This window comes from Ostrea edulis, chromosome 4, assembly GCF_947568905.1.
Source record: "Ostrea edulis chromosome 4, xbOstEdul1.1, whole genome shotgun sequence".
Taxonomy (NCBI): Eukaryota; Metazoa; Mollusca; class Bivalvia; order Ostreida; family Ostreidae; genus Ostrea; species Ostrea edulis.
Genome location: NC_079167.1, coordinates 57,380,900 through 57,405,626, shown reverse-complemented (window position 1 = coordinate 57,405,626; position 24,727 = coordinate 57,380,900). Strand labels below are relative to the sequence as shown.

The window sequence follows — 24,727 nt, the reverse complement described above, 5'->3', positions numbered from 1 at the left end:
GCTTGTAGGAGTTATGAGATTGATCACTGTTCGTTATCTTCACCTTGCATTGATGAAAGGTGAAGATAACGAAGAGTGATCAATCTCATAACACCTACAAGCAATACAAAATAGATAGTTGGACAAACACAGACCCCTGGACACACCAGAGGTGGGATGATATGACTAATCTTGGCTCTGATGCTTTTTTAAAAGATTTATTCTCATGTAAAACTTTAATCCCCATGGAAGATCCCATCCTAACTGAATCCCCCCTCCCCGGCCAGGGTTTGAATAAACGTAAATCTGATATTCATGTACATGAGGATGTTTGCTTAATACTAATATCACTAACCATGACCCAGCTATACTCTTGAGAAGATTTTTAATCTTCCTCCTATACATGTAAATCTTCCTATGTAGCCCCATCTTATCCCTAGAGGCATTGATTTTAACAAATTCGCATACCTGCCTATTAACATAACTACTGTAATTATACTGTAAATGTATTCACTAACAATGCTTTAAAAAAAAAAAAAAGACATTATATTCTGAGGATTTAAAGTAAATAAGCATGCCTCTATCTATTGTTCAAATGTTTATTATGAAATAAAGTTAACTAAGGTTAACGTTGTGAACTTCAAACTAAACAGGGTTATTTTTAGCATCTAGTGTAACTTCCGTGCACATGAATGACCAGGGATCTTCTTAAGCCTCTGAAGAAACGTGGGATTTGATGTTGTGGTACAGCTTGTCAATGCTGATGCAGTGCTTGTGTCAGTTCATCTAATGATTGAATGGATGGTGCCCTTTGACACTCGGCGACCACTGATGTCCCAAATGTGCTTAATAGGGTTTAAATATGGACTACGAGCAGGCCATGACAAAATGGGGCAAGCCTGGTAGATTTGCTATTAGCCTACAGTCGTAGAAAAACCAGCTCCACACCATAACTGATCACTAACAAACAGAATCGTTTCTACAACAATCAGATCGTAGCAAGAGATCTATGAAAAGTTTCTTCCTATATCCACATGCAAATCCATTGCGATGTTTGGAAACCAGCTTCAAACTAACTACTATATGAATAAGACATTTATAACTTATCGCAGTCTCAACATTTGGTGCCGTGACCAGGATATGGTAATGAATTAATATTTCTGCCATATAGTAGATGAGAGGGGTGTTAATGGATCCTCGTCAAGTGGATCAGCTGATGACTAGGTCAACGGACGGCCATTAAGAATACATTCTTCTTCGACAATAATGGTGTTTAAAGATATTTAAACATACTAAGGGTCTTTCTGATGCAATTGTTATGTCCTTTTAATCCTCCGTACCAGGGTGCTCTCTTGGGGGATAAATTTACATCTTGTTCCATGGGTGTTTAAGGTTACTTGTAGAATTTGTGAAGATGTCAACCTTTCGATTTCTTTAAAAGAAGCAACGTAAAAGGTGGCTTTATCGGATATCATAATTTTTAGAAGAGATTTCCTACTAAAGAATATTTGAAAGGCTAATATGAATTGTTCTTCAGTGAGATTTGTTACGCCAGGTAGACTGCTCGGGTATGGGAAAATGCATTTGTACACTTTGCATTCTTGTCAATTCCTTTTGCGTACCTTAACGGCACTTGTGAAGTCTACAACAGTTACAGTAAAAGAATGTTCTCTCAAAAGGTGGTGCTTCTAGAATGGGATATAGTTTTCCCATGATTTTCCTACATGTGATGCATATTCGTAATACAGATATCATACTCTGATAGATTCTTGTATCCAATGATTTTGTCTCAACTATGTGACTATGCTGTTAACTTATGAGTGCAAATTTCTCTTGTGTTCATTTAATGCAATCAACTTGGTAAGTTGATAAAAGAAATCAACCGGAGATAACAAACAGTGATCAATATCATAATTAATATAAAGAATACAAAATTAAGAGCCGGAAAAACAAGGACCCCTGGACGCACTAGAAGTGGGATCAGGTGCCTAGGACAAGTAAGCATTCCCTGTTAATCGGTCACACTTCTCGTGAGCCCTACATCTTGATCAGGTAAATAAAGTGATCTATTGTCAAATCAATATGTAAAGAACAGCCTAACAATTGGTATGAAACATGTCAGACAACATTTTACCTAATGACAGGTTGTATTTGTAGATTAGATCGTTAACGATCATGAAATTTACGAAATGCTGACTTTAAAGGAGACTGTTGAAATCTCTGTAAAACCACCTTATATCAGTAGCCCGCCTTAAATAAAAACTGATCACATACAGAGCATGCTCTTGCGTATCGGATCAGTTAAGAGACATGGTCACCGAATGCAGGTGATAATGGAATATTGTTACATATACATGGGAAGTTAACGATGGAGAAGTTGAATTCATCCCCTTTGTCATAGAGTTGAGTTGTTAGTTTACCGTTAACTCGGTGATAGGCGTATTGGATGTTTCGCTTTGCAGCGGATAAGTTCCTCATTATCTAGGTATCATTTCAGCTGTTTTGAAAGGCAATGTTTAGATTTTCCAACTTTTCGTATTCTTCCAAAGTATCTTGATAAGTTGTTTGTTGTGTATGTCTAATCCACATCAGTGAGTTAAAAAAGAAGAAGATCTGACTGTCAGTGGTCCTGTAACATTTAGTTTAGTAGTAGGGTTTTTTAAATTTATTAATCTCATGACGTAGGAGGTAATATTCAATAATTTTCTGTAACTGTTAAACTTTGAGCTGTCAGTAATTTTTGAAATTATTTATTAACTGGTGCCAAGCTTTAAGGTTGTCTTTTCTTGTGAACTTTTTTCCTGGTATCCATATTTCTCAGATTATGTAATGTTTGCAAGAATATAACTTTCATTTTTGACACACATGGACCACTTGCTTGTGTCAGTAATCCAAATCGGTCCCTTTGACCACAGTTCGTTCTTCCTTTTGTATGTAGGATTTGTGTTTGCTGAACAGTATCTTCACTTGTATTGTTCGGTTAACTTCTTGATTTTGGTACTCTATTCCTAACAAATAGCTACAGGGGTTTTGTTCATCTCCAACCACCTTAAAGACACTAGTTACAAAGAAGTTCTAATCTTTTATTCATTTTTACAGTTTTTAACAAACTTTGGGCATGTTTAAAAGTGGAGAATATTTATTGATACTTATTTACCAACATGATGCACCGAGAGCAAATTTTAATCAATGTGTACACAGCGTTCAAGGGAATACAGAGTGTCTGTATACGGGAAAGCTCTGAAAATAGATACCTAATAAACACTAATAATTTGATCAACTTGAATCAATTAAGTTTGTAAAGTTGCTATTTTCACATCTCTATTCACATTTTGTACAGAAATATTTAATAACGGAGAAGTTCAATTTGTTTGTAGCAAGTGTCTTTAAGACAATTTGGCTCTCGGTCCAAACGACTCCTCTGAAAACTAGAAAGTTTTCTTGATGAATTCCATTAATCTAGCTCCAATTAATGCTCCATTAATTCTAAGTTACGTAATGTAAGTGTCCTTAGTGGAGCTACCCTGTTTTTGGTCGTAATTAATTAACTTTGATCTCCTGAAACAATGTATGCACATGTTCCGTGAGCATTGATGCTCACTGAAAATGTTTACAGTCGTGTTAGATTAGCCTTTCTGTACTTTTGTTATTTCAAGCCACTTCTCGGGGAGTTCCTGTGCCAGCTTTTGATCCCAGTCTATTTTCCCTCTCCATGTCTTTGCTTTGACCGTCATTGGGCTGATGTGTCCTACATGATCATATACAGCTGTATCTTTAAATATTGTTTCGGTACTTTTGTTCTTTGTAATATCGTGTTCCTTTTTGATGGTTATCTCTTGTTTAGCAAAGATTAAGGTATCCTCTTTGGCATTCCATTTCATTCCCAACACTTTGAGGCTCTATCCTTGTCTAACGCTCTGTCTTTCTTAAACGTCCCTGTTGGAACCCCACGATCGAAGGTTGAATCCATCTTTGGTAAACCTTGAACGAGTATGATTGTAGAAGGAAGTTTGTAGATCGTATAGGGAATTTATTTTGGAAAAACACGAGAATCGAACAACTGTCATGAACCATTAATTTTACGACATACAGGATCAAGTTATCCAACAGTTTTGGGAGCGCTGGAGGAAGGGATTTTAACTTCATTACGAGAATACCATGGCACCCATGAAAAAAATGTATTAATACATTCAGGTGGGAGACATTTTATGACGAAAACCCTTGGACATTATGAAAGTTGGAGAAAATCTAATGCCTCGCTCACACGGATGCGCATTTAATGCGGAATAAACTAATGCGCATTAAATTCGTATGCATTTCTAAATTAACAGGTGCGCGAAATGATTAAAAGAATAGACTATATCATTGAAAATATTTTTTATGCATGTAGATATCTAATAGATATTGTGTAGATATACAGAATTCATTGTTCAAAACACCGAATGATCCGATTAACCAAATATAGTGTGACTTAGTTTTTACCGTACTTTGACGTCACCAAGGTGTGACGGTTACTATGACATTTTGAATAACGAATTTGGAGTTTCAAATAAACCACTACACGAATCAGATGAGTTTCCAACCTTTTGATTGCATTCTCAACGCCTAAAGTCATGAAGTAGAACATATGTGGATGAGGTTTTTGTAAAGTTAGTTACACCGAATTGATCCTTTGGATATGGAATCACATTCTATTTATTATTTTTAAGGTACCCAAAGCTAAATATATAGGCATAAAACATGACAGTAGAAATGTTACCACATGATTTTATGAGGACAGGAATTTTCATGCGCAATGTCATGGAAAGATCCGAAAGGAAAAGTTTTTCTCAATGCAAAGAAAGAATTTTTACCACATTACTTTATGAAACAGTAATTTTCCCGCGCAATTCACGAAAAGGAAGTCATTTTGAGTCGAGGCTACATCTAACAAATATTCACTGTGTATAGCCTACTCTTCTATAAAGAAGTTCTTTTTAGTCGAGACTATTTCGATCGATCGGACAAATATGAATTGTGTAGAAATAGCCTGCTGTTGTATTGCGAATGAATTTAATATCTGAATTAATCTTGCTAATATTGTATTTGAAACATTACAACTATAAGCTTAATATGTAAAACAAATAAAGTTATTTTAGGCTACTTGTGACAATATCAATACGTGCGTACTTAATAAAGCAATCATCAAAGTAAAATATTTAGGAATCTATGTAATCCTCGTTTACCGATAGTTTTATCGATATCAAAACGAAGTTGACTGATTAATTTATCTTTAGCAACAAAGACAGAAAATCGATAAAGACATTTGTATAAAGTTTCATCGAAATTAGACAAAAACTATGGTAGAAGAAATATTTTCAAACGATTTTGAAAAATTATTCTATGTTTAAGCAGGAGCGGGCATATAGTATGTTAAAATGTCTGCGGTCTTTATGTATACAAAATCTCAACGAAACCAGACAAAATCTGTAAAAAGAGAACTATTATTTAGAAATGTTTCTGATTTTATTTTATTTTCAGTAACAATGGCCATATTGTTCATCGAAACAGAAAACATATATAAAGATTTGTACACGGTCTCATTGAGAGCAAACAAAAACTAGAGGAGTAGCATTTCGATATGATGGCAGATGAATCTATTTTAAGCAACAATGGGTCATTGTTCATTGAAATAAAAAAAAATATATAAATATCATGCACCTTTTTTATATAACTAGTAGTCCTTATATATTACAAAATTTCTTTGAATTACGAAAAATTGTTTACAGACGCCAGACAGACACCCTGCCAGCGGAAGAGACAGATGACGATGGATCAATGAAGGCCGATGATTTCTTGTGTTCCATAGACAGACAGACTATTTGGGAAAAAATTAGGAAAATCTTATAGCCTAAGCACTATTATAGTCTATTAAAGTTACACGCTCCCCAAAAAATCTACATGCAAGACGGCTATTGGTGAAAAATCGTCTGTGGTCAACTGTTACGAAGTCTGCATTGACACTTCCTGGTGTATGGACAAGTTTGAATAAGGTGAATGATGGCGTTCAATAAAGAAGTGTTATGTTTGTTTTTGTCACTAAGGTGTGCTTTAATTGCTTGTCGTAATGAGGATTTTCAATGGTCGTTTTCTATGGGGCTTCTGACGATAATGCCCTGGTTATCTGCCGTGCAACACAATCACATGTTCTGCACGGCTTTCTCTGACAGCTTCAATAACCAACTTAATCTTGACAACAAGTGATTCAGAGGAAATCAATTTATATTCTGTTTTTTGCTCGTACCCTCTTTTTTTTTTCAAACTCCCCAATGGCAGGATTTTATGTATTCCTTATTGAAACATTGCGACATTTGAAGCATTGTTAAGAAATGATGCACTGTAAAATCTATGTGTAACGGGAGTGGATTTTTTTTGTCTTGTCCGTAGTTGCGCCATCTTTCACTAAGACTGTTTTCAATAACGGAGAACTTTTGCACTTGATGACTCATAGTACTATTTTATTATTTCAATATCGTATAAATTATCATAATTAGACGAAAGTGTAAGGCGATTTGGAATCAAATATCAAACACTGCTGCAGACTTCCAGATAATATCGCCGACAAATAAAGTGTCTTTAAAGTAACTATGAAAATAAGTGTCGTCTGCACTAATTCCGCAACTAATACAATTATAATGACATACTATGGGTAATTTCACTAATAAATTGCAGAGAATCAATTCTTATTCCCTTCGAGATTACAATTCAAGTGATATTTAGTCCTGACGAATATTAACAACTGTCAACATTTATCAATAGGAATATTTGAAGAAAAATCGAGAATCAACCGAAATTAATCAAAGTAATTGGGTACACCGCGATCTTATATGAATTTTAGTTACATTTCAATTCTTCTGTCTAGTATAGCAGTAACGCACACATACTCTGGTCAGTCGCTGCTATAAAGTTTTACATATGATTAAAGAGGTAGCGATTTAGGGGGGGGGGGGTTTACAGTCTACAGAATGCGATGGAATTTTACTTTTTTATTGTCAGAAATGTTAGCTTTTAAATGTTGCATAGGGTTAAGTTGATTGTGATTTAATACCGAGTGATTATATTTTGTTTAAAATCAGGTATTTTATTTTGTTATGTGAGCTCATTAAAACCAATGTTTAACAAGAGATAGTAAAACTATAAATCAGTATAATTTGACAGTTTCATCTGGCTGTTTTCATGTACTCACAATTATAAAAACAAAACAACATCCCCCTTAACGACAATAGCCTCCCTAAAGAGAAAGGTAAAGAAAAAATATTATTCGAAGTTTTGGGTTATGAAAATTGAAAGATGTTTTATTTATGACTTATTGATATAAATATTTCCTTTGTTAGTTTTGTTGATTTAATCAACCTTATCATACTTATTGCTCACCACATTCACTTGATACACACTAAATGTAAATATTTTATGAAAGTGTTTAGAAATTTTGTACGGTTATTTTTTAAGACCTGCTCTCGCATACCTCCCGTAAAACGTAGACTTTATTTCCAGTGGCCTAAGATGAAGCATACACCAGTCTGATTAAAATCAAACCTCTCACTTCCTGAGTCAGAATTATTTCAAAATCATCTATAATATTCTTCTATCCGTCATTTGTTTCAGTAACACACAAGTCTACTGAACGCGGAGAATGAAGTCGGCATCTTTCATGTTCATGCTGGCCTCGCCATTTTCAACAAATCTGCAGATCATGAAAAATAAAACTCCAAACAAGATTTTTTATATAACCCAAGAATTAAATTCTATGCTGGTAATAATTATAACGAGAATTTAACATCTTGTGAATCGTGTAGGTGACTATAAAGTCCATTTCTAGGAGGGGGATTAAAAGTACCACCGACTTGCTGGCTAACGATTCAAATCAATTTTTGATGAACACCAATCTTTCAGCGAAGCTTTTATTAAAGGGCGAGTGATGGGTCGCCTTTAAAGCTGCACTTTAGCTTCTTGTAACAGATGTAAGAGTGCACACCACTAGGGAGAAGGCTGCAGGTAGACAGGGACAGACACCAGAAAATTCTCCAATCATTACCAGGCTTAGTAAAAACGTTTAGATCAATTTCCTCTACTCAACATCATTTATTTGCAAAAATGTATAACAAAGATACAACATACCGCATATCAATTGTCAGTTACACCATCCCTAACAAAACAATTTACAAGTAAAACAGCATATGCTGGGGAATAAATTCACCAGGAATAGGTTGTCTGTTTCTATTCCGTCTATGTTCTTTATTTGAATACGGTCCTCGCTGATACTATAAAGCTGATGGAATTCCGTTACTTTTGTTGTGTGTTTTGCACAGCACATCAATGACTTCCTTTGCTGATTGGGGATTAGAGATCATTTGGAGGGAAATTTAATGCACGCGCTTCCTACAGTTCAGCATTAACGCCTAACTACTTGCACCCAAGAAAAGTCTCGATATTGTACGCGAAGTATTAATCGAAACTTTCCCAGCAAAAGCTCCGCATACCTACTTGCATTACAGGGAAATTAATGTTTATTTGTTTTTCATGACAACAATTTTATAAGGGAAAACAGTCGTGTAATTTTTGTTTGTGCATTGTCAAGGTTTTCTATTCATGAGACTTTGGTGAGGTACTTTCGTGGACGGAGATATGGAAGTGAGGAGAAATACATTAAACTTGTAGTAAATTCTGACAAAGACTTGAGCCATAATTTCAATAGTCTGAGATTTTTATTAACTATATGGAACCGATAATAAATCAACAGCACTCTGCTGATATTATCTTACAAAGCATTTTTAAAATTTTGAACTATTTGATTCTGTATGATTTCATCGCAGTGTACAGATGTTGACTCGAGTTTAAAATGTTTCATGGCCGTGGGGTCCTCAGGTGTGGTGGACTCGCTTCATCTCGACAAATGCGAATTAATACCTGATCGATTTATCTTTCCATTTCTAGGAAAGTGTCCATTAACGTGATAAAAATACATTGGATTTCTCTCTCTCTCTCTCTCTCTGGCAATTGGAGTCAAGTACTTTTCTAAATAAATATCAAATGTTGAACTCTTTTTTACTCCTGTACAATTAGCAAACAAACCACTCCTATACATGTATATAATTTATGCAAAAATTGTGGGAGGATGAAAACGTTGGAGTCTTTATTGATCTACATTTACCGTATATCACGTTATTTTGGCGTCGGGATATTTTGGCGGATTTTGATTGTTCAAAAGCACCTTGAAATCTTGGGGCTTTATTCTAAATTTGGCTATGTTTCGTTTAATACCTGAAATATTTAATTTGGCGCTTTTACATTTGGTGAAGTTTCATCATCCACTAAAACAGCCAACATTCCCAGGGCGCCAAAATGACCAGATATATGATACAAACACTGACAATGACACCATACAGGTACACATGTATCTACGTTTAATATAAAACAGAACAGTTACTTTGTAACAGACCAGCTAATCAACATGAAATTTATAAACTCTTCATACTATTACAAAAAAACTTTGAAACTAAAATATAAACAACCAGGCCTAATTAAAACCTAGTTTGTTCCCCTTTCGGACCCACTATTTTGACCGATGGGTCGGTAGGAAGAATTATATTTTATTTTTGTAAAAGTGACAATTCAATGAGCAAAACATTTTTCAGCAAATCTTAAAAGCGTGCATTCAAACTTGTGAAATTGAGAGTAATAACAAAACAAAAAATGTTAAGGTCAGAATTTCTTTCGGAGTCGGTCGAAAATAGGAAACAAACGACACTTTTAATTAAGACGTCATGTAAACAATTTCAACTATCACAAATATATATATATATATATATATTATCGATCAGGATATGTTGACAACAGGACTTGTTCTGTGCAGGAGTTGCTGTTGTTGCGGTGGTTGTATTGGGACGCACAGCTGAATGTTGATACCCCGCTTCTGTACTGCACACTGAATGCTCTTTTTCTTTTGGTGCAACAACAGGCTACTGCGAACTCTTTTCTGAATTTGGCTGTAAAATAATGACCGAAATATGATTCATGAAAACGTCCGTAGTGAGGGAATGCGTTATTGTTCTCATTTCAAAATATATTTGCTCACTATGGACGAATTTCCAAGGAGCGGGAGGTATGACCTACATCAATGGAAATATGTGACCTTGAACCTACTTTTCAAAACCTAAAAACCATTTCAATATATCTTGATCCCTATAAGTCAGGGTTTAGTTAACAGTTCTTGATATAAACTCATTTTTTATGAAACCAAACAGTGATCTGTGACCTTGGTCTTTTAAAAAACTTAAATCATGGCCATACAAGAGACAGGGTTTTGATATGTACTATATGTATTGTACATGACGAGACCTTTTTAGAAATACAAATGTCTCTATTTCTCATTACCTTGAAGTCTGACTTACTGTTAGTTCTCAAATTAAAGTCAATCCATATCTTCTAAATGACAGGACCTTCATTTTGACCTTGATATGACCTTCACTCTGACCTTGACAGGACCTTCATTCTAACCTTGACAGGACCTTCATTCTGACCTTGTGACCTCCTTGAAATTGACGTTTGACTTAATTTCTGGTATTGAAAAAAATGACAGCATGTCCTTTTGAAATCAGTATGACTTAGACAAAAGGCATCTTTGCAGTCTAGAAAATATCTAACTCTGCATGACCCCTTCAACCAATGCACTAGCTTTGCTGTCGCCTGACATCTAGTTATTCATTTTAGATGATGTTCATGCAATGGCACCAGGCACAGATAAAAAGTTATTGGATCTTTCGACTACTGTTCTACTTACCGCTCATAAAATTATAAATGATAGGGTTGATAGAACTGTTGAGGTACGGCAACCAATGTGACACCATTGACACTATCTGAATGGAGTGAGGAGCTGCAGATTTCAGTGCATTTGCATATCTATAATAGAAAGAAAAATAATTTCTGTCACCAGCTGTATATCATATGAATAATAGCAAAGAAAGTTTCTGTCGCCGGCTGTATCACATATGTATAATAGCAAAGAAAGTTTCTGTCGCCGGCTGTATCACATATGTATAATAGCAAAGAAAGTTTCTGTCAACGAATGTATCTGCATTCAAACAATTACAATTGATTTTATTCTAAATTTTGAATTAACTGCTAGATTAATTCAGTCCATAAAACACTCGCTTCGTTTAAACCCTGGTCGCGACAAAATAAATTCACTTTAAGTACAAGTACTAAGCGAAAAAAACCAGTCACCACCTGTTAAACATCTGTCGCGTTCACGGTATGCATACTATAAATTGTTAATTGTTTCACTCAAGTTATCGAAATAATATATATTATCCATCAATTGTTTATGAAACAATTTCTTATCTTAGTTTAATTAGCTCTTACTTATCCAAAGTTTTGTGTGAGAATCTGTGTGCTATTTTCTCTGTAATGTATGTTTTTCTGACTTAAACTTTTTAAAGTAAAGTTACAGTATTCATCCTCTCTCTCTCCCCCCCTCTCTCTCTATCTCTCTCTCTCTCTCTGTGTGTGTGTGTGTGTGTGTGTGTTCATTGTCACGAAACTCTAGAACAATGGAGCTACAGTCTCTACACAGACTTCCGTTTCGAACAATTTTATCAAGAATCTATGCAAATAAGATTTATAAGACGTGCATGTATTTAAATTGAATTACGTTATGGTGAATGTACAGGAACTTGCATGCATATCTCTACTCAGGTGGTCGAAATGTTTTAGTTTTGTAGAAGAATAGTAGGAATGTTTGACATCTTTTGCTTTCAATTACTTCGTTACTTTTAAATTGTACACAGAAATTCGTAATTCCCTAGATTAAGTCATCTTGGAAGACATATTTCTAAACTAAACACTGCGTGTTAATGATGCCAATAAATTAGAAAATAATGATTTTTGCGGATGTTGATAGAAGTGCTACTCCAAGAGAAGTGCAGAGGCAATCGGTTTAACATATGTTTGAGTAACCTTTACTCGAGTGTGATAGAAGATCTCTAGAGTGGGGATGAGTTCCACCACTTAAAGACATAAATTCTCGCCATGATTACATGATGACTTTTTTACCTGAGAATATTAAACAGGTGAACGGGAAAGTAGCAGACAGCAAACCCAATGACGACAGTGATGAGCATCTTGGCTGCTTTCTTCCGCGATTCTAGTTGTTCCTCCGCCCTATTCACCTTGCAATCCATCATCGGTTTATTGGCTAAAAATAATTAACTAAATTTTAGACATTCATCATAAAGACAATAATTACAGCAGCTGAATGCTCATTCTTTCGAATGTTGACGATACCGTATTAGATTTTATTTTCATTGGAATCCACACTGACAAGTTTGTTTCCCCAGTTTAACCTAAAATGGACATGATTTCTATAAATCAATTCGGATCCCAGACTTCGGTATTTACCTATAAAGATAAGTTTACAAAAATATGTTTTTCAAGGTAATCATGAAGTTTTCTTAAGGATTTTTACAGAAATGTGTCGCTTTTACTGACAGATGTCCATAACAATTACGCAACATCCATACAAAAAAGACTCAGAAATATACCATCACTTAAGAGTATGATAACTAACAAAGAGGGAAACAGGAGATCAAGAAAAACTATTTCAGCGCGCTGGTTGAGTTGAAACACACATATGTATTTCGAACGATGTCAATCATATCAAGTGCTGACATGTATATTGCACAATTAGACAGCAATTACCGTGGCCATGTTATCGAAAGGGAGCATGTGGACCGAGTAGGTTATCTGTTTCAGCGCTGCTGCTATAAACAATATAAAACTGGACCTCACTACTCGCTGTCAGTAGCAGAACCATCATCTCTGCACGTGGCGAAAGAGCAATATGGTGGCCGTTTCTGGTGTAAACGCAGCTCACAGTGGAAACTTTTCCTCATCTTATCCTTTTTTTACATCATTTGTCTTAACCGATGGCAAACATATTTTTATATATTTAAAGCATTCCCTGAGTGTCAAAGTAAAGTATATATTGAAAGTGTAATCAATTAGAACAAAATAGAATTATTTGCCCTAATTGTTACCATGACTGAGACATACATTTTATACATTAATTAACAGTCTACAACAGATAAGTGTCTATTTTAAGAACCCAAAATGGATCGAATGTTTCTGGACAGTTGTTTGTTTTCTTCAAATGTGAAATGTCAGGGGTTTTATCTGTTTCAACACGGTTGATCTATTTTTACACGGTTCGTTTGTTATTTATTACGTTTTTAGTGTTTCTAAATATCATTGACTTGTTTGGAATTCAGGGTATCAATAGTTAAGTTCAACATCAGATACACATGTCACCATTTCAAATACCATCCTAGCAATTTTGAAAAAAAGACTCTCAAAAAACTGGTAAAATTCATCTCTGAAAACTTGAAATGTAAATATATTATACGCCTTCAGGTTTTTTTTTTTTTTTTTTTTTTTACAATGTTTGAATTGTTGGGGAGGGGGATTGTTGATATAAATTAAACATGATAAAGTATATCCCAATGCATGTCGGTTTTTTTTTTCACAATTCATTTTCTATTGTACTACGTATATATTTATCATTAAGTCCCGGGATTTTTATTTAATTGTTCTATGCTATGGAAGTCATCCATTGTTACATCAGACGTCAATTTAAAACTTTGAAAAATCACCCGTTTATAAAAGAAAAACGAAATCCAGAGCGCATTGATCCAAACTGTACTGATACATTACAGCAATACACTCATCTATAAATGTACGCTTTCAAGAATCCTCGAAAATAGTTTTGAGGACTGAATACTGCAGAAGAATCATTTGTTGTCGTGGACCAATTAGGGAAGAAAAGATGTTTAAAAAGATGTATCGATATCATAAAAATGATGTATACTTTCGCTGGGAATTGTGGAATTGGGTATCGCGCCAAAGGGGTTCATTGCTGAAAAGATTGACTACTTCAGACGAAAGGAAATTTGGTTACCGCTAATAGAAAATCTGGGCTTGAAAAAATTAGTATTGTACAATCAATAACATGCAAGAAGACAATTGAAAACTTTATACAAACTACCGATGATCATGTTCTTTATTGCGATGTTCAAATGTATAAAGTATGCTGATAAGGACAAAACTTGAAAATACATCTGAACTGGTGCAAACTTTTTTAAAAAGTTAGATATTATACCAGAACACATATGCTCTTCTTGCTTGAATGCATTTTGGGTCTGCATACGAACTTAGAAATAAATCCAAGAGCTACAGAAAAATTACTCATTTAATTTGCGTGTCGTTTTACAGAAATTCCTTTTCTGCACTGAAGATAGTAAGCATCAGTTAATGTTTATAACTGTTTATAACCCGTGAGGGTTCCATGATCCTGTACCAAGGTCACAACGACAAGGTCAATGGAAGAAAAACCTGAAACGTTTTTAAAGGGATAAAAGGTCATACTCGACACAAAAGTTACTTGGAGGTGTGTAAAGACATAAATGTATACTTATGTTGCTTATGGAGACTGATTTGAGTGCGCCAAATTTCTCCAGTCCTGAGGTCGTGATGAAAAATGAACGACTTGAACCGGTGTCCGATGATGAAATTCAGCATTTGATAGACCAACACTCGTCAAAATACTAAATGGGCAATTGAAACGTTCAACAAGTGGCGTGCCGCACGGGACAATGTCCCACTTTTGACCGAGATGAATTACTGGATGCAACGATTTGTGTTGGAAGTAAGAAAACAAGAAGACAGCTCGGAATATCCAATACGTTTATTTGAGTTTGTTTTATTGATAATAAAATTGACTAGTTTATTTATATTGTTTCTCCTCCGATGTAAGGTCAAATGTCATCGAGGTTGTCGATTCACCCTGACATGCTCTATCTTGATAGAGTATGGTTGTTAGAGCACAACAAGTCGTGGTGTATCAAAAATAAAAACACAGTGATCATCAAAGGAAAAACACCACAGCAATGATACAAGCATCAGTTAATGTTTATAACTGTTTATAACCCGTGAGGGTTCCATGATCCTGTACCAAGGTCACAACGACAAGGTCAATGGAAGAAAAACCTGAAACGTTTTTAAAGGGATAAAAGGTCATACTCGACACAAAAGTTACTTGGAGGTGTGTAAAGACATAAATGTATACTTATGTTGCTTATGACTAAGGGGTTTTCAATAGATAAGACCAATATGTCCCTTGGGGTGTTACACGTGCAAAATATATTTTCGTGGAAAGTGTTGTTTTGGACTCGTACATTTTAATATTCTCAAAGTCACGGGGGGGGGGGGGGGGGGCAGTTCTCGTCCATGTCATAAACACACGAATATCGACCTGATCCTTATGTTGCTTTCTACTCATTATATGTTTTGATTCTATATCAAGTTTGTTTATTAAAGGTCTAAATACACTTTATTACGAATATACCTACACACGATAGGATGAATCCCGCGAGAGTATTCGTCCTTAAGGTCAGATTTGCTTTTGTTTTAATGCAACCATTTACATTAGATAAATAAATAAATATTCCCAAGCAATCTACATGAACTATCACTTTACAAAATCAATATATAATAGTAAGTTACTGTCACAAATGGTAACGTTAATAGTTTTTGTAGTAAAAACAATGCGACTCCCTCGTGGTTTTGTGCAGGGATCAACATTTTTTCATAGCAAAAGTTTTTTTATTGGATAATTTCGCTGAAAATTATTATTGTCCATTTCGTACAGCAATATTTCAAATATTTTAGCTTCTTTTACTCAAGTGACCGTTGTGGCCCATGGGTTCCTTGTTTAAAATTCAGCCCATTGGTCTTTTGTTTAAAATTTAGTGAATAATTTGATAGAAGGTGTCCCCCTCCTTCAACCCTAAATAAAGGAGCGACGTGTTGCTTGTAAATTACAGGAATATGACACCGTGTCAGCGTTCTCCATCTTAAGATGTCGGTAACTGCAGTTACGGACTTCCCATCTTGGAAGATTTGGTCTTTCTCGTGTGCCCTAAAGTGATAAGGACAAGGAAATTCACAATGCTAAAAGCTCGTTCCTCTTAAAGATGCCCTGTACCTAAATTCAAAAGTTTACGGTCGACTGACGACAATTGACAGGTATAACCTGGGCGAATCTGGTCACGTAAAAAGGCTAAGCGACTACTAACATCACTCCCCATGCCTACGAGTCTGAGTACTATGGTTTATACGGCGCCTCCACTCAAGTTTGATTAAATACCTGTTTGGGACGACTTCTTAATTTATACTTGATATACATGTACACAACATTTTAATAACAGCAATGGTAAACATTCCCCAGTCTTTATAGAATCATCTTTAAACAAGTAATTTTGACTGAGTGTGGGTATTTGAACGGTTTCAACCAGTCTGTAGTTCTATTCTTTGTGACATGATCGTCCACTGGTTCTTCTCTACAGTCGAGGCGCCGAAGGCACATCTCTCTGTCCACTTCTTGGATTTACCATTTTAATTAGAGAAAACCCCTTCCCCATCTCTGCAATAATTCTCTACGGTCCTTAAGCGGATAATTCTTAAGCTCTGCTCGAAGAACGGTTCTTGGATGGGATCGAATAAATTGAAGTTCGTGTCGGGATGTGTATGCCATAAAAAAAACCGCTTAAAGGTATATCTGTCGTTTTAAACAGTATTTTGTTCGATGTTAAAAACCAGACCAAAATTTTGTCAGTATGATAAACTGTGAAAAATAATACGATTTGACAATTTCGACAAATTATAAATACGGATAATAAAGAAGTACTGGTCTACTCAATATAAGGAAAAAAACGACGATTTTCTAACGCACATTTATGAAGGAATGACGTTTATGGTGGATGTGCGCAAGCGCGCGAGAAAATATTAGAAACACCATGTGAGATGAGAATTTCGTTTACAGTATGTAGCCGTACTGATGGTGATTTTATGTTAAACATGAAATTTAACTCCCCCTTCTTTGCTCAAAATGATTCTCTCTACCCCGTTTCCGTCTGTCTGTCTTTTATCGCTGAATGTGTCCCGCCAACAGTCTGTGAGGTCATGACTATTTCGAAATGGGGTGTTCACTACCCGACTCGGAGAATACATACACATGTAATTCTAAAAATAGGGAATTAGTTTGATTACTTTTTGATCCGACTGAGTTAAATTGCATGATTTGCATAAAGTGTATAACTTAAATAGCTTGATATAAAACACATGTGCTTTATTCCTACGATAATATCGAAAGATTACGGCATATATAGCTTTAAGGATGGCTTATTGTCGTCATTAAAACAGATTAGAATGTATCCGCCATTAGTGCATATAGTACACATATAGTCAGTTATGAAAAATGTGGCCACATTACCTTTTCTTACTTGCATTTGCAACATTTAAAGCTAGGATGGGGTCTAGGGAACTTGAATGATAGGGGACTTTATTATCAATGGAATCAACGGCGTATTGTAAAATATCACTATTCTCTCATTTGAAAAAAAAATGAAAGTACTGGCTTACAGTGTCTCCAGTTTAACAAATTTACAGCAAAGGAAAGGTTTTCAAAACTATGAGAATAAGGTCGTAAATGAGAAAAGTAACAAAATGTAGTGAATTTCAATGATATTTTGAATTATATGTAGCTATACCTCTCCGGACCATTTTTGATGTCCTATTCCTGATCTTTTCTTAAGAAAAAATTGAGAAAATCATTTGATTTTTCTTACATGATCCGATACCCTGCTTTATTCTATGTCGTTACATACACCTTATTACAATGTACACCAAAAAACCGCGACACTAATATTTCTGTGTCAAAAGAATGACACAAAATATCACATCTCAGCGCGTCCAATAATCCATCCTAAGTTATCGGGTCTTTCTATACTTAGATAGGTGCCCCTCATGCATATTGTTAAAATGGTATAATGGAAACAAATATAACCTACCAGATTCAATAGCGCCAGGAATTTTGCCAGTCCACAGGACAACTGCAATCATACTGTAAGTGACAGTCATCAGAACTAATGGGAGTAAGTACATAAAGACTATCATAAAGCCTTGGTAGACAACCTGGTTCGACATGTCGGGCCAGCGGGGTCCACACGTGACGAGGAGGTCTATATATTGACGCTCTACAAAACGTTTCAGATCTGCGACGATTATCTCGGGTAAGGCAAGAAGAAATGCGATAATCCAAATGACAAGAATAATTATTTTGGCCCTCCTCTTGGTGCTTTTGAAGCGAAGCGGATAGCAAATGGCGTACCATCGTTCCACTGAGATGGCACTTAGTGTGAAAACTGACACTGCAACCGAAGTCGTCTACAAGAGAAGGATTAGAAAATAGAATGAAAATGTTGCACATCGATAAGATTTTTAATTTCAAACTTCAGATCTGGTAATGCATTGCCTTACAACATCACGCAAAACTACATTTCGATATGTTTAAAATATCTTCATTGCGTAAAGATTGTATTATGTGAATTAAATGTAGCATATACAGAAACAGCCTGATTAGGGTCCTCCAACCGCAAGTAATGACAAGATGGACCAAAAGTTCCAAATATGGAATATTTAAAATACATGGATGTCTAATAATAGGCGCTGTGTGCCATTACTAAACACATATTCAGTAATGTTGTGTAAAAGCTTGTACTTCCTGATTACGACAAACTAAGCATCCTCAACTAAATAACACAGTATTAATGCCCAAGTTGAACACACATAGAAAATCTAACAAGAAAACTTTAGAAGACATCTGTAGCTCTCAAGGAAAAATATTGGGACCAGAGAGGTACAGATCCACACCTTATAAAAGCTTCGATTTACGGCGCAGAAAAAAATGCGCACGGTTGTGGCCTTGTATCATTGTATTCTTACATCGCAGATCTGCAGCTGATATTAAATGTGTGTGTGATTATAAGTGCATAGAGTTCTTTGATGTGCTACTGATATCAATATTTTAAGTGCAGAAAGTTCTTTGATGTGCTACTGATATCAATATTTATGGAACGCTTCGTTCTGCGTCTCGAAAATATTTTTCACGAAAAGATAGTTGTCGTTTGTCTCCAGAGAATTGAGACTTTTGGTTATACATGTACCATAAAATGGGCAATTACTGTATCAAACCATCACTAAACACATTGGCATGCCGGAAATATTTTTCTGATTTATGGTTGTCAAAGGGATTTATTTGTCAGATTTAGTCAATACTGAATGCCTATAGGTAAAGTTCCAGTGATTTCGAGATGTAGCTTTAATAATTAACTGGCCATATTTTCAATCCATGCAGAAAAAAGAAATAATGCACACTAAGGTTGAAACACTCAACACTCCAATTTAATGTCATTTTATGAATTTTTAAACAGACATTTTTTTCACGCCCTTACAAAGATTTTATACTGCACTTGCATATGATAGCAGGGAAAGAAAGGCTGATGCAATATTATCATTAAAAAAATAATTTAATTATATATGAAATTTTACATTATTCTGCATATTTCCCAATCTATATTCAGTCAATACTAAGTGCCTGTGGGTCAAGTTTCAGTGATTTCGCGATGTTGCTTTAATAACCAACTGGCCATATTTTTAATTCATATACTGTAGAAAATATATAAAGCACACTAAATTTGGAACACGCACCACGTCAGTTTAATGTCATTTAATTAATTTTTAAAACATGTTTTTCACGCCCTTGGAAAGATTTTACACTGCACTCCCAAATGATCGCATGGAAAGGACACGCAATATGTTCTTTAAAAAGAAATTATTTGATTACATGAAATTTTATATGATTCTGTATATTTCCCAGGCTCGAGAAATAAACATAATTACATATATTATATATTTATCCCGCTACTGTCTGTGTTATCATTTATAATTGTTTTCTGTCTGTGGAAAGAATTTCATGCCCTTTGAAAACTGTTCACAAAAACGTAAAATCCTCAGCAGGTAATAGATGCATTTGATCTCCAGTCGCTCATTAATGATCGAGATCCTCAGTACGCTGAGAATGCGTAGGAATACAATCTTTACAACCAAAAATAGTCCATAATGGTTTATTGCAGCACACTGCTGAATTCAAGTTCGTATAAACAACAAATCAATTACATTGCCTTCGTAAGATGTATGACGGGGAGCTGAATAAAATTTGATTTCATGAATTTTTTATATTCAAGGGGGAACGGAACTTTTATTCTAGATTTACTGGACTATAGTATGCGTTTTCAATGTTTACTTCATACATCATCTGGCTACATAGATTGAGGTTATGGAAAAATAAAAAAGCTACAAAGCAGTCTAGCTATGCAAAGCAAGAACAAAACAAATATGAACATAAAAGTCAGGAAGTCCGTGTAAACCATTTGACGTTGGAACGCTGAACTACACCTTCCTTTAGTTGTGTATAAGGTGGTTTCTTAGCCGAATTGAGAGATCTGTATTTCAATCAGATTGAATCAAAACCTTCATGTGTAAGGTGTCAGTATGGTTCTCGGACAATAAAATCAAAAAATTTCCCTTGTAGTAGCAGTAATCTGACTCTACCACATTAATCAAACTTACAAATTTTAGGTAAAATTGATGACATATACTATTGTGATGAGAAAAAAATAAATTGTTTGTTTTGATTTTGAATCAATAAATATATTAAATTGACTCACTCTTGTGCAGTTTTGCTTTCCCTTAGGCCTATATAACAATTATTTTGTGTGGAGATGTGATTTCGTGACGTCATGGCATGGTTATCAGAAATTTTCAAAATAACGTTAAATTATGTCCGTTGTCGGATTGTTGCGAGGGAGTTTAGACTTTTGAAGAGACGGCTGAGAAAGAAAATCATTCATCAGCTTAACCGTGCCGGAGAATAGGTTTGTTTCGGCGAATGTAATAACAAAATCGAGGAGGGGGTCAAAATGCTATTGCACATCTGATGTATTATACATGTATATCTTTATCTTATCTTAGTCCTCTTCGTGCTGGTCAGCACATAAGGCCATCACCAGAGACTTCCATGTTGGTCTGTCTTTTGCCCATTTCTGGACCTGTCCCCAACTCCAGTTGTTATCTTTCATTTCTTTCTCCACCGATCTTCTCCAGGTCTCTCTTGGTCTTCCTTTCTTTCTCTTGCCAGTTGGTGACCATTTCAAAGCAACCCTTGGGATGGAATTTGGGTACATTTTGCATACATATCCTAGCCACAGCCATTTTCTCTTTCTGATCGTCTGGGATAGAGGAGTGGTGTTTGTCCTTTTGTACAGTTCGTCATTTGAGATGGTGTTAGGCCAGAAGATGCGCAATATTCTGCGGAGACATCGGGTCTGAAATACATCCAGCTTGTTGGAAATAGACTTGGTTACTTTCCAAGATTCCAAGATTCAGCACCATATAGTAGGACCCAAGCACGTTGCTCTTGAAGATCTTAATTTTGGTGTTGGTGCTAAACTTTGTTGACCTCCAGATGTTCCGCAGAGCAGCATACGCTCTTGTGGCTTTAGAAATGCGAGCTTGTACTCCCCAGCAGTGGTGATCTTACTTCCTAGTATATAGATAGAGTTTTTTCTTTTTTCTATTTATTGATTAAAATTCAGATCCTACGGTTTGACACGGCCATGGCACGAGCCGGGCTTGAACTCAGTGAACAATATACCACTGAGCTACCGCGACTGGTGATGTCATATCGTAAGTGTCCCGTGGGGATCCGGGTGAGAATAGGCTTGCTTGTCGTAAGAGGCGACTACATGGACTAAATGGGGCGGTCCTTCGGATGAGGCCGCAAAAAACCGAGATCCAATGTCACAGCAGATGTAGCACGATAAAGATCCCTCCCTCCTCAAAGGCCGTAAGCGCCGAGCATAGGCCTGAATTTTGCAGCCCTTCACCGGCAATTGTGACGTCTCCATGTGAGTGAAAGATTCTCGACAGGGACGTTAAACACTATACAATCAACCAATCGTATCGTAAATTGTGGAGTTACTGGTTAGGTATAAATGTAAATTTTGTATCTAGAAAATTCAAAGCTTAGAGAATGACAAAGAAAAGCAAATTCAAGCGAATTGCACAAGCCTGACGTACAACACGCACGGGTTATTGTATACACAGATAAGTCTACTAAGGTCGGGTAATTGCACGCTAGTCTGCAATGAATTTGATACATCATATAGTGAAAAGTGAGAACTGTTGACATCTGTTGCATTTTTTAAAAACATTACAATAGAAATTTCTAAAGTATTCGGTGAAAATTTACGCCGACACCTCGATGGATAAACTTCTTTGTTACACTCTGTATAGCTTTTTTCCCCTTATACTATGTTATAAATATCTGTCATTGATTGTTCTATTCAGTTCGAACACTGATTTAATTACATGTGTGTATTTATCTCCCCATGATTTAGTACTACAGTCGAGTAGGAGATGGATGTAACAGTACCAACAATTATTGTAATGAAAATGGTCCTCTCCGTTAAATTTTGGTCACGCGTTCCAGAATTTAATCAATTGTCTTTTTGTAATTTAACTTCGCAAGTGAATAGCATTCGTGTAACAACATGCATCATTTGTGGTTCTAATTTTATAGAAAACCTGAAATTTCATTAATTGTTTCTCTTTGTTATAAATTGTATGACAGTCAGTAAAACAGTATTAATACCGTGCACTTGCTTCGAATTCTTTTACAGAAAGTGGTCCACCAAAGTGAAGTATTTAACGGAAAGTGGGATCCATACTGCTATTTTCTACATTGATCAGTATTTACGAGATACGGAACGAATGAAAATTTGATAAAGTATTGAATTTAAGAAATTAAACTAAAGATCTCTGTACATTGTAAACCCACATTTTGTTTACATCAAATTGCGATGTTATATTCAGTATTTCATCACTGGCCAACAGAGGTCGTTATACAAACGACTTCTGTTAAATGTTCGCCCCTAACAAGCGCTAGAGCATGTGCTTAGTCAAGTATCTATGTAGTTTTTATGCGTAGGAATTCTCAATAAAATTAAACCAAACGTGTTGGAGATTTGTCAGATAACTATATTCTTCGTTACAGACATGATATTGTCTGTAGGGGATTTACATCACATTCACGAATTTTTCACTCATATTGATACGTCACCAACTGAAGTTGAAGTGACACAAGATTTGACCTTTGCATCTTGCTTAGGGTCAAAGCGGCGAGGGTTTCTTTTGTGCCAACGCCCACCGTTACACGGGACCTCCACTCTAAGGTCATGGCCGAAAGACCCGTGAATTTCACTTCTATAATGTCGGGCAATTGGCGAAACAGCAATCACTACCTTTATTTACGTTTTAGGTTTGACGCAGCCATGGCACAAGCGGGGCTCAAACTCACGACCTCCCGGTTACGAAGCGAACGCTTTACCAGGGTCGAAAATCGAAGCTTGTCCTCCCAGTTATGAAGCGAACGCCCGAACCTTAGGCTATCGCAACGAGTAAATTAAGATTGTTTGCTTTACGTCCCGTCGAGAATTTTCCCCTCATATTGAGCGACATCAGCTGTAGGTGTAGTACCACAAATTCAGACCTATGCTTAGCACTCAGGTCAGTAGCAGTAAGGGTTATTTAATGTGCCAACGCTTGTCACGACACTGGAACTCAGCTCTTAATGTCATATCCGAAAAACCCATGATTCTCACTTCTAAATGCCGAGCGTTTGACAAATGAGCAATCACTACCTATATTTACGTCTTAGGTTTGACGCGGCCATGGCACGAGCGGGGCTCGAACTCACGACCACCCGGTTCTTGGAGCAGCAGCATTGGAAATTGTTTTAAAGATTAATCATTTCAGTAATTTAGTATAACGACCATATTGTTATATATAGAAAATTTGTAAATACAGTTAAGTATCTATTTCTCCCAGTACTGCTACATTTTACATCATTTCCGGACGTATTATCACACTAGTGAGAGTCTAACCTTTGACCCGCACTAATGTATTCTGAAATCCAAAGGCTGTAATAGAAGAAACCCGACTTTTGATTCTTATTTTTTTTCTACTTTCGTTCGCTATTTTTGTTTTAATACACAAAAGACATCCGACAAGATCCGTGTATATTGTGAATTTAAAATAAGAAAGTTGGATAAAAACCGGCAACTATAATTCTCAGACGTTGATGGACCTTTGTGTAGTCTTCATTGGTAAGAGTATTATTATCATCAGGCAAAATATGTACATGTATAGGAACAGAAAAATATTGAGAGCTATTTCACAGATTTATGTATTTCATTAATAGTGGTCATACTGCTCATCGAAATATATTGGTATAAATTATTAGGGGCCGCATGAAATGCGGGAAGCCCTATAGTAATCACATTGTCCGTCCGTCAACACTTTCTTTGTGACACGATAACTCAAACAGTTTTTATCGTACAGTTTTCAAATTTTGTACAGAAATAATGTACAATAAGAGGAAAAAGCCTATAGATATTGGGGTCATTTCACTTTGTCTGTCTGTACGGCATGATCTTTGTTATTATCAATACTTTCTTTGTGACACAATAATTCAATCAGTTTTCATGGTACAGTTTTCAAATTTTGTACAGAAATACTTTACAATAAGAGGAAGACACCTATAGATTTTGGGGTCATGTCACTTTGTCTGTCTGAATGTGTGTCATTATCTTTTGTTATTATGAACACTTTCTTTGTGACACGATAACTCAAACAGTTCTCATTGTACAGTTTTCAAATTTTGTACAAAAATACTTTACAATAAGAGGAAGATACCTAT

General features: G+C 35.7%; 1 protein-coding gene across 1 annotated transcript in view; it reads right to left on the bottom strand.

Moving 5' to 3' along the window:
• Window positions 1-8,080: 8,080 nt before the first annotated feature.
• The window catches only part of LOC125671210 (orexin receptor type 2-like), a 42,657-nt gene continuing 26,010 nt past the window's right edge, over window positions 8,081-24,727 (bottom strand). The window contains exons 2-5 of the mRNA XM_048906743.2: window positions 17,919-18,294; window positions 12,070-12,211; window positions 10,799-10,917; window positions 8,081-10,004 (exon numbers count right to left, since the gene is read on the bottom strand). Of these exons, the coding sequence (XP_048762700.1) occupies window positions 9,829-10,004; window positions 10,799-10,917; window positions 12,070-12,211; window positions 17,919-18,294 (813 nt within the window). The 3' untranslated portion in view covers window positions 8,081-9,828. The remainder of the gene's footprint in view (window positions 10,005-10,798; window positions 10,918-12,069; window positions 12,212-17,918; window positions 18,295-24,727) is intronic.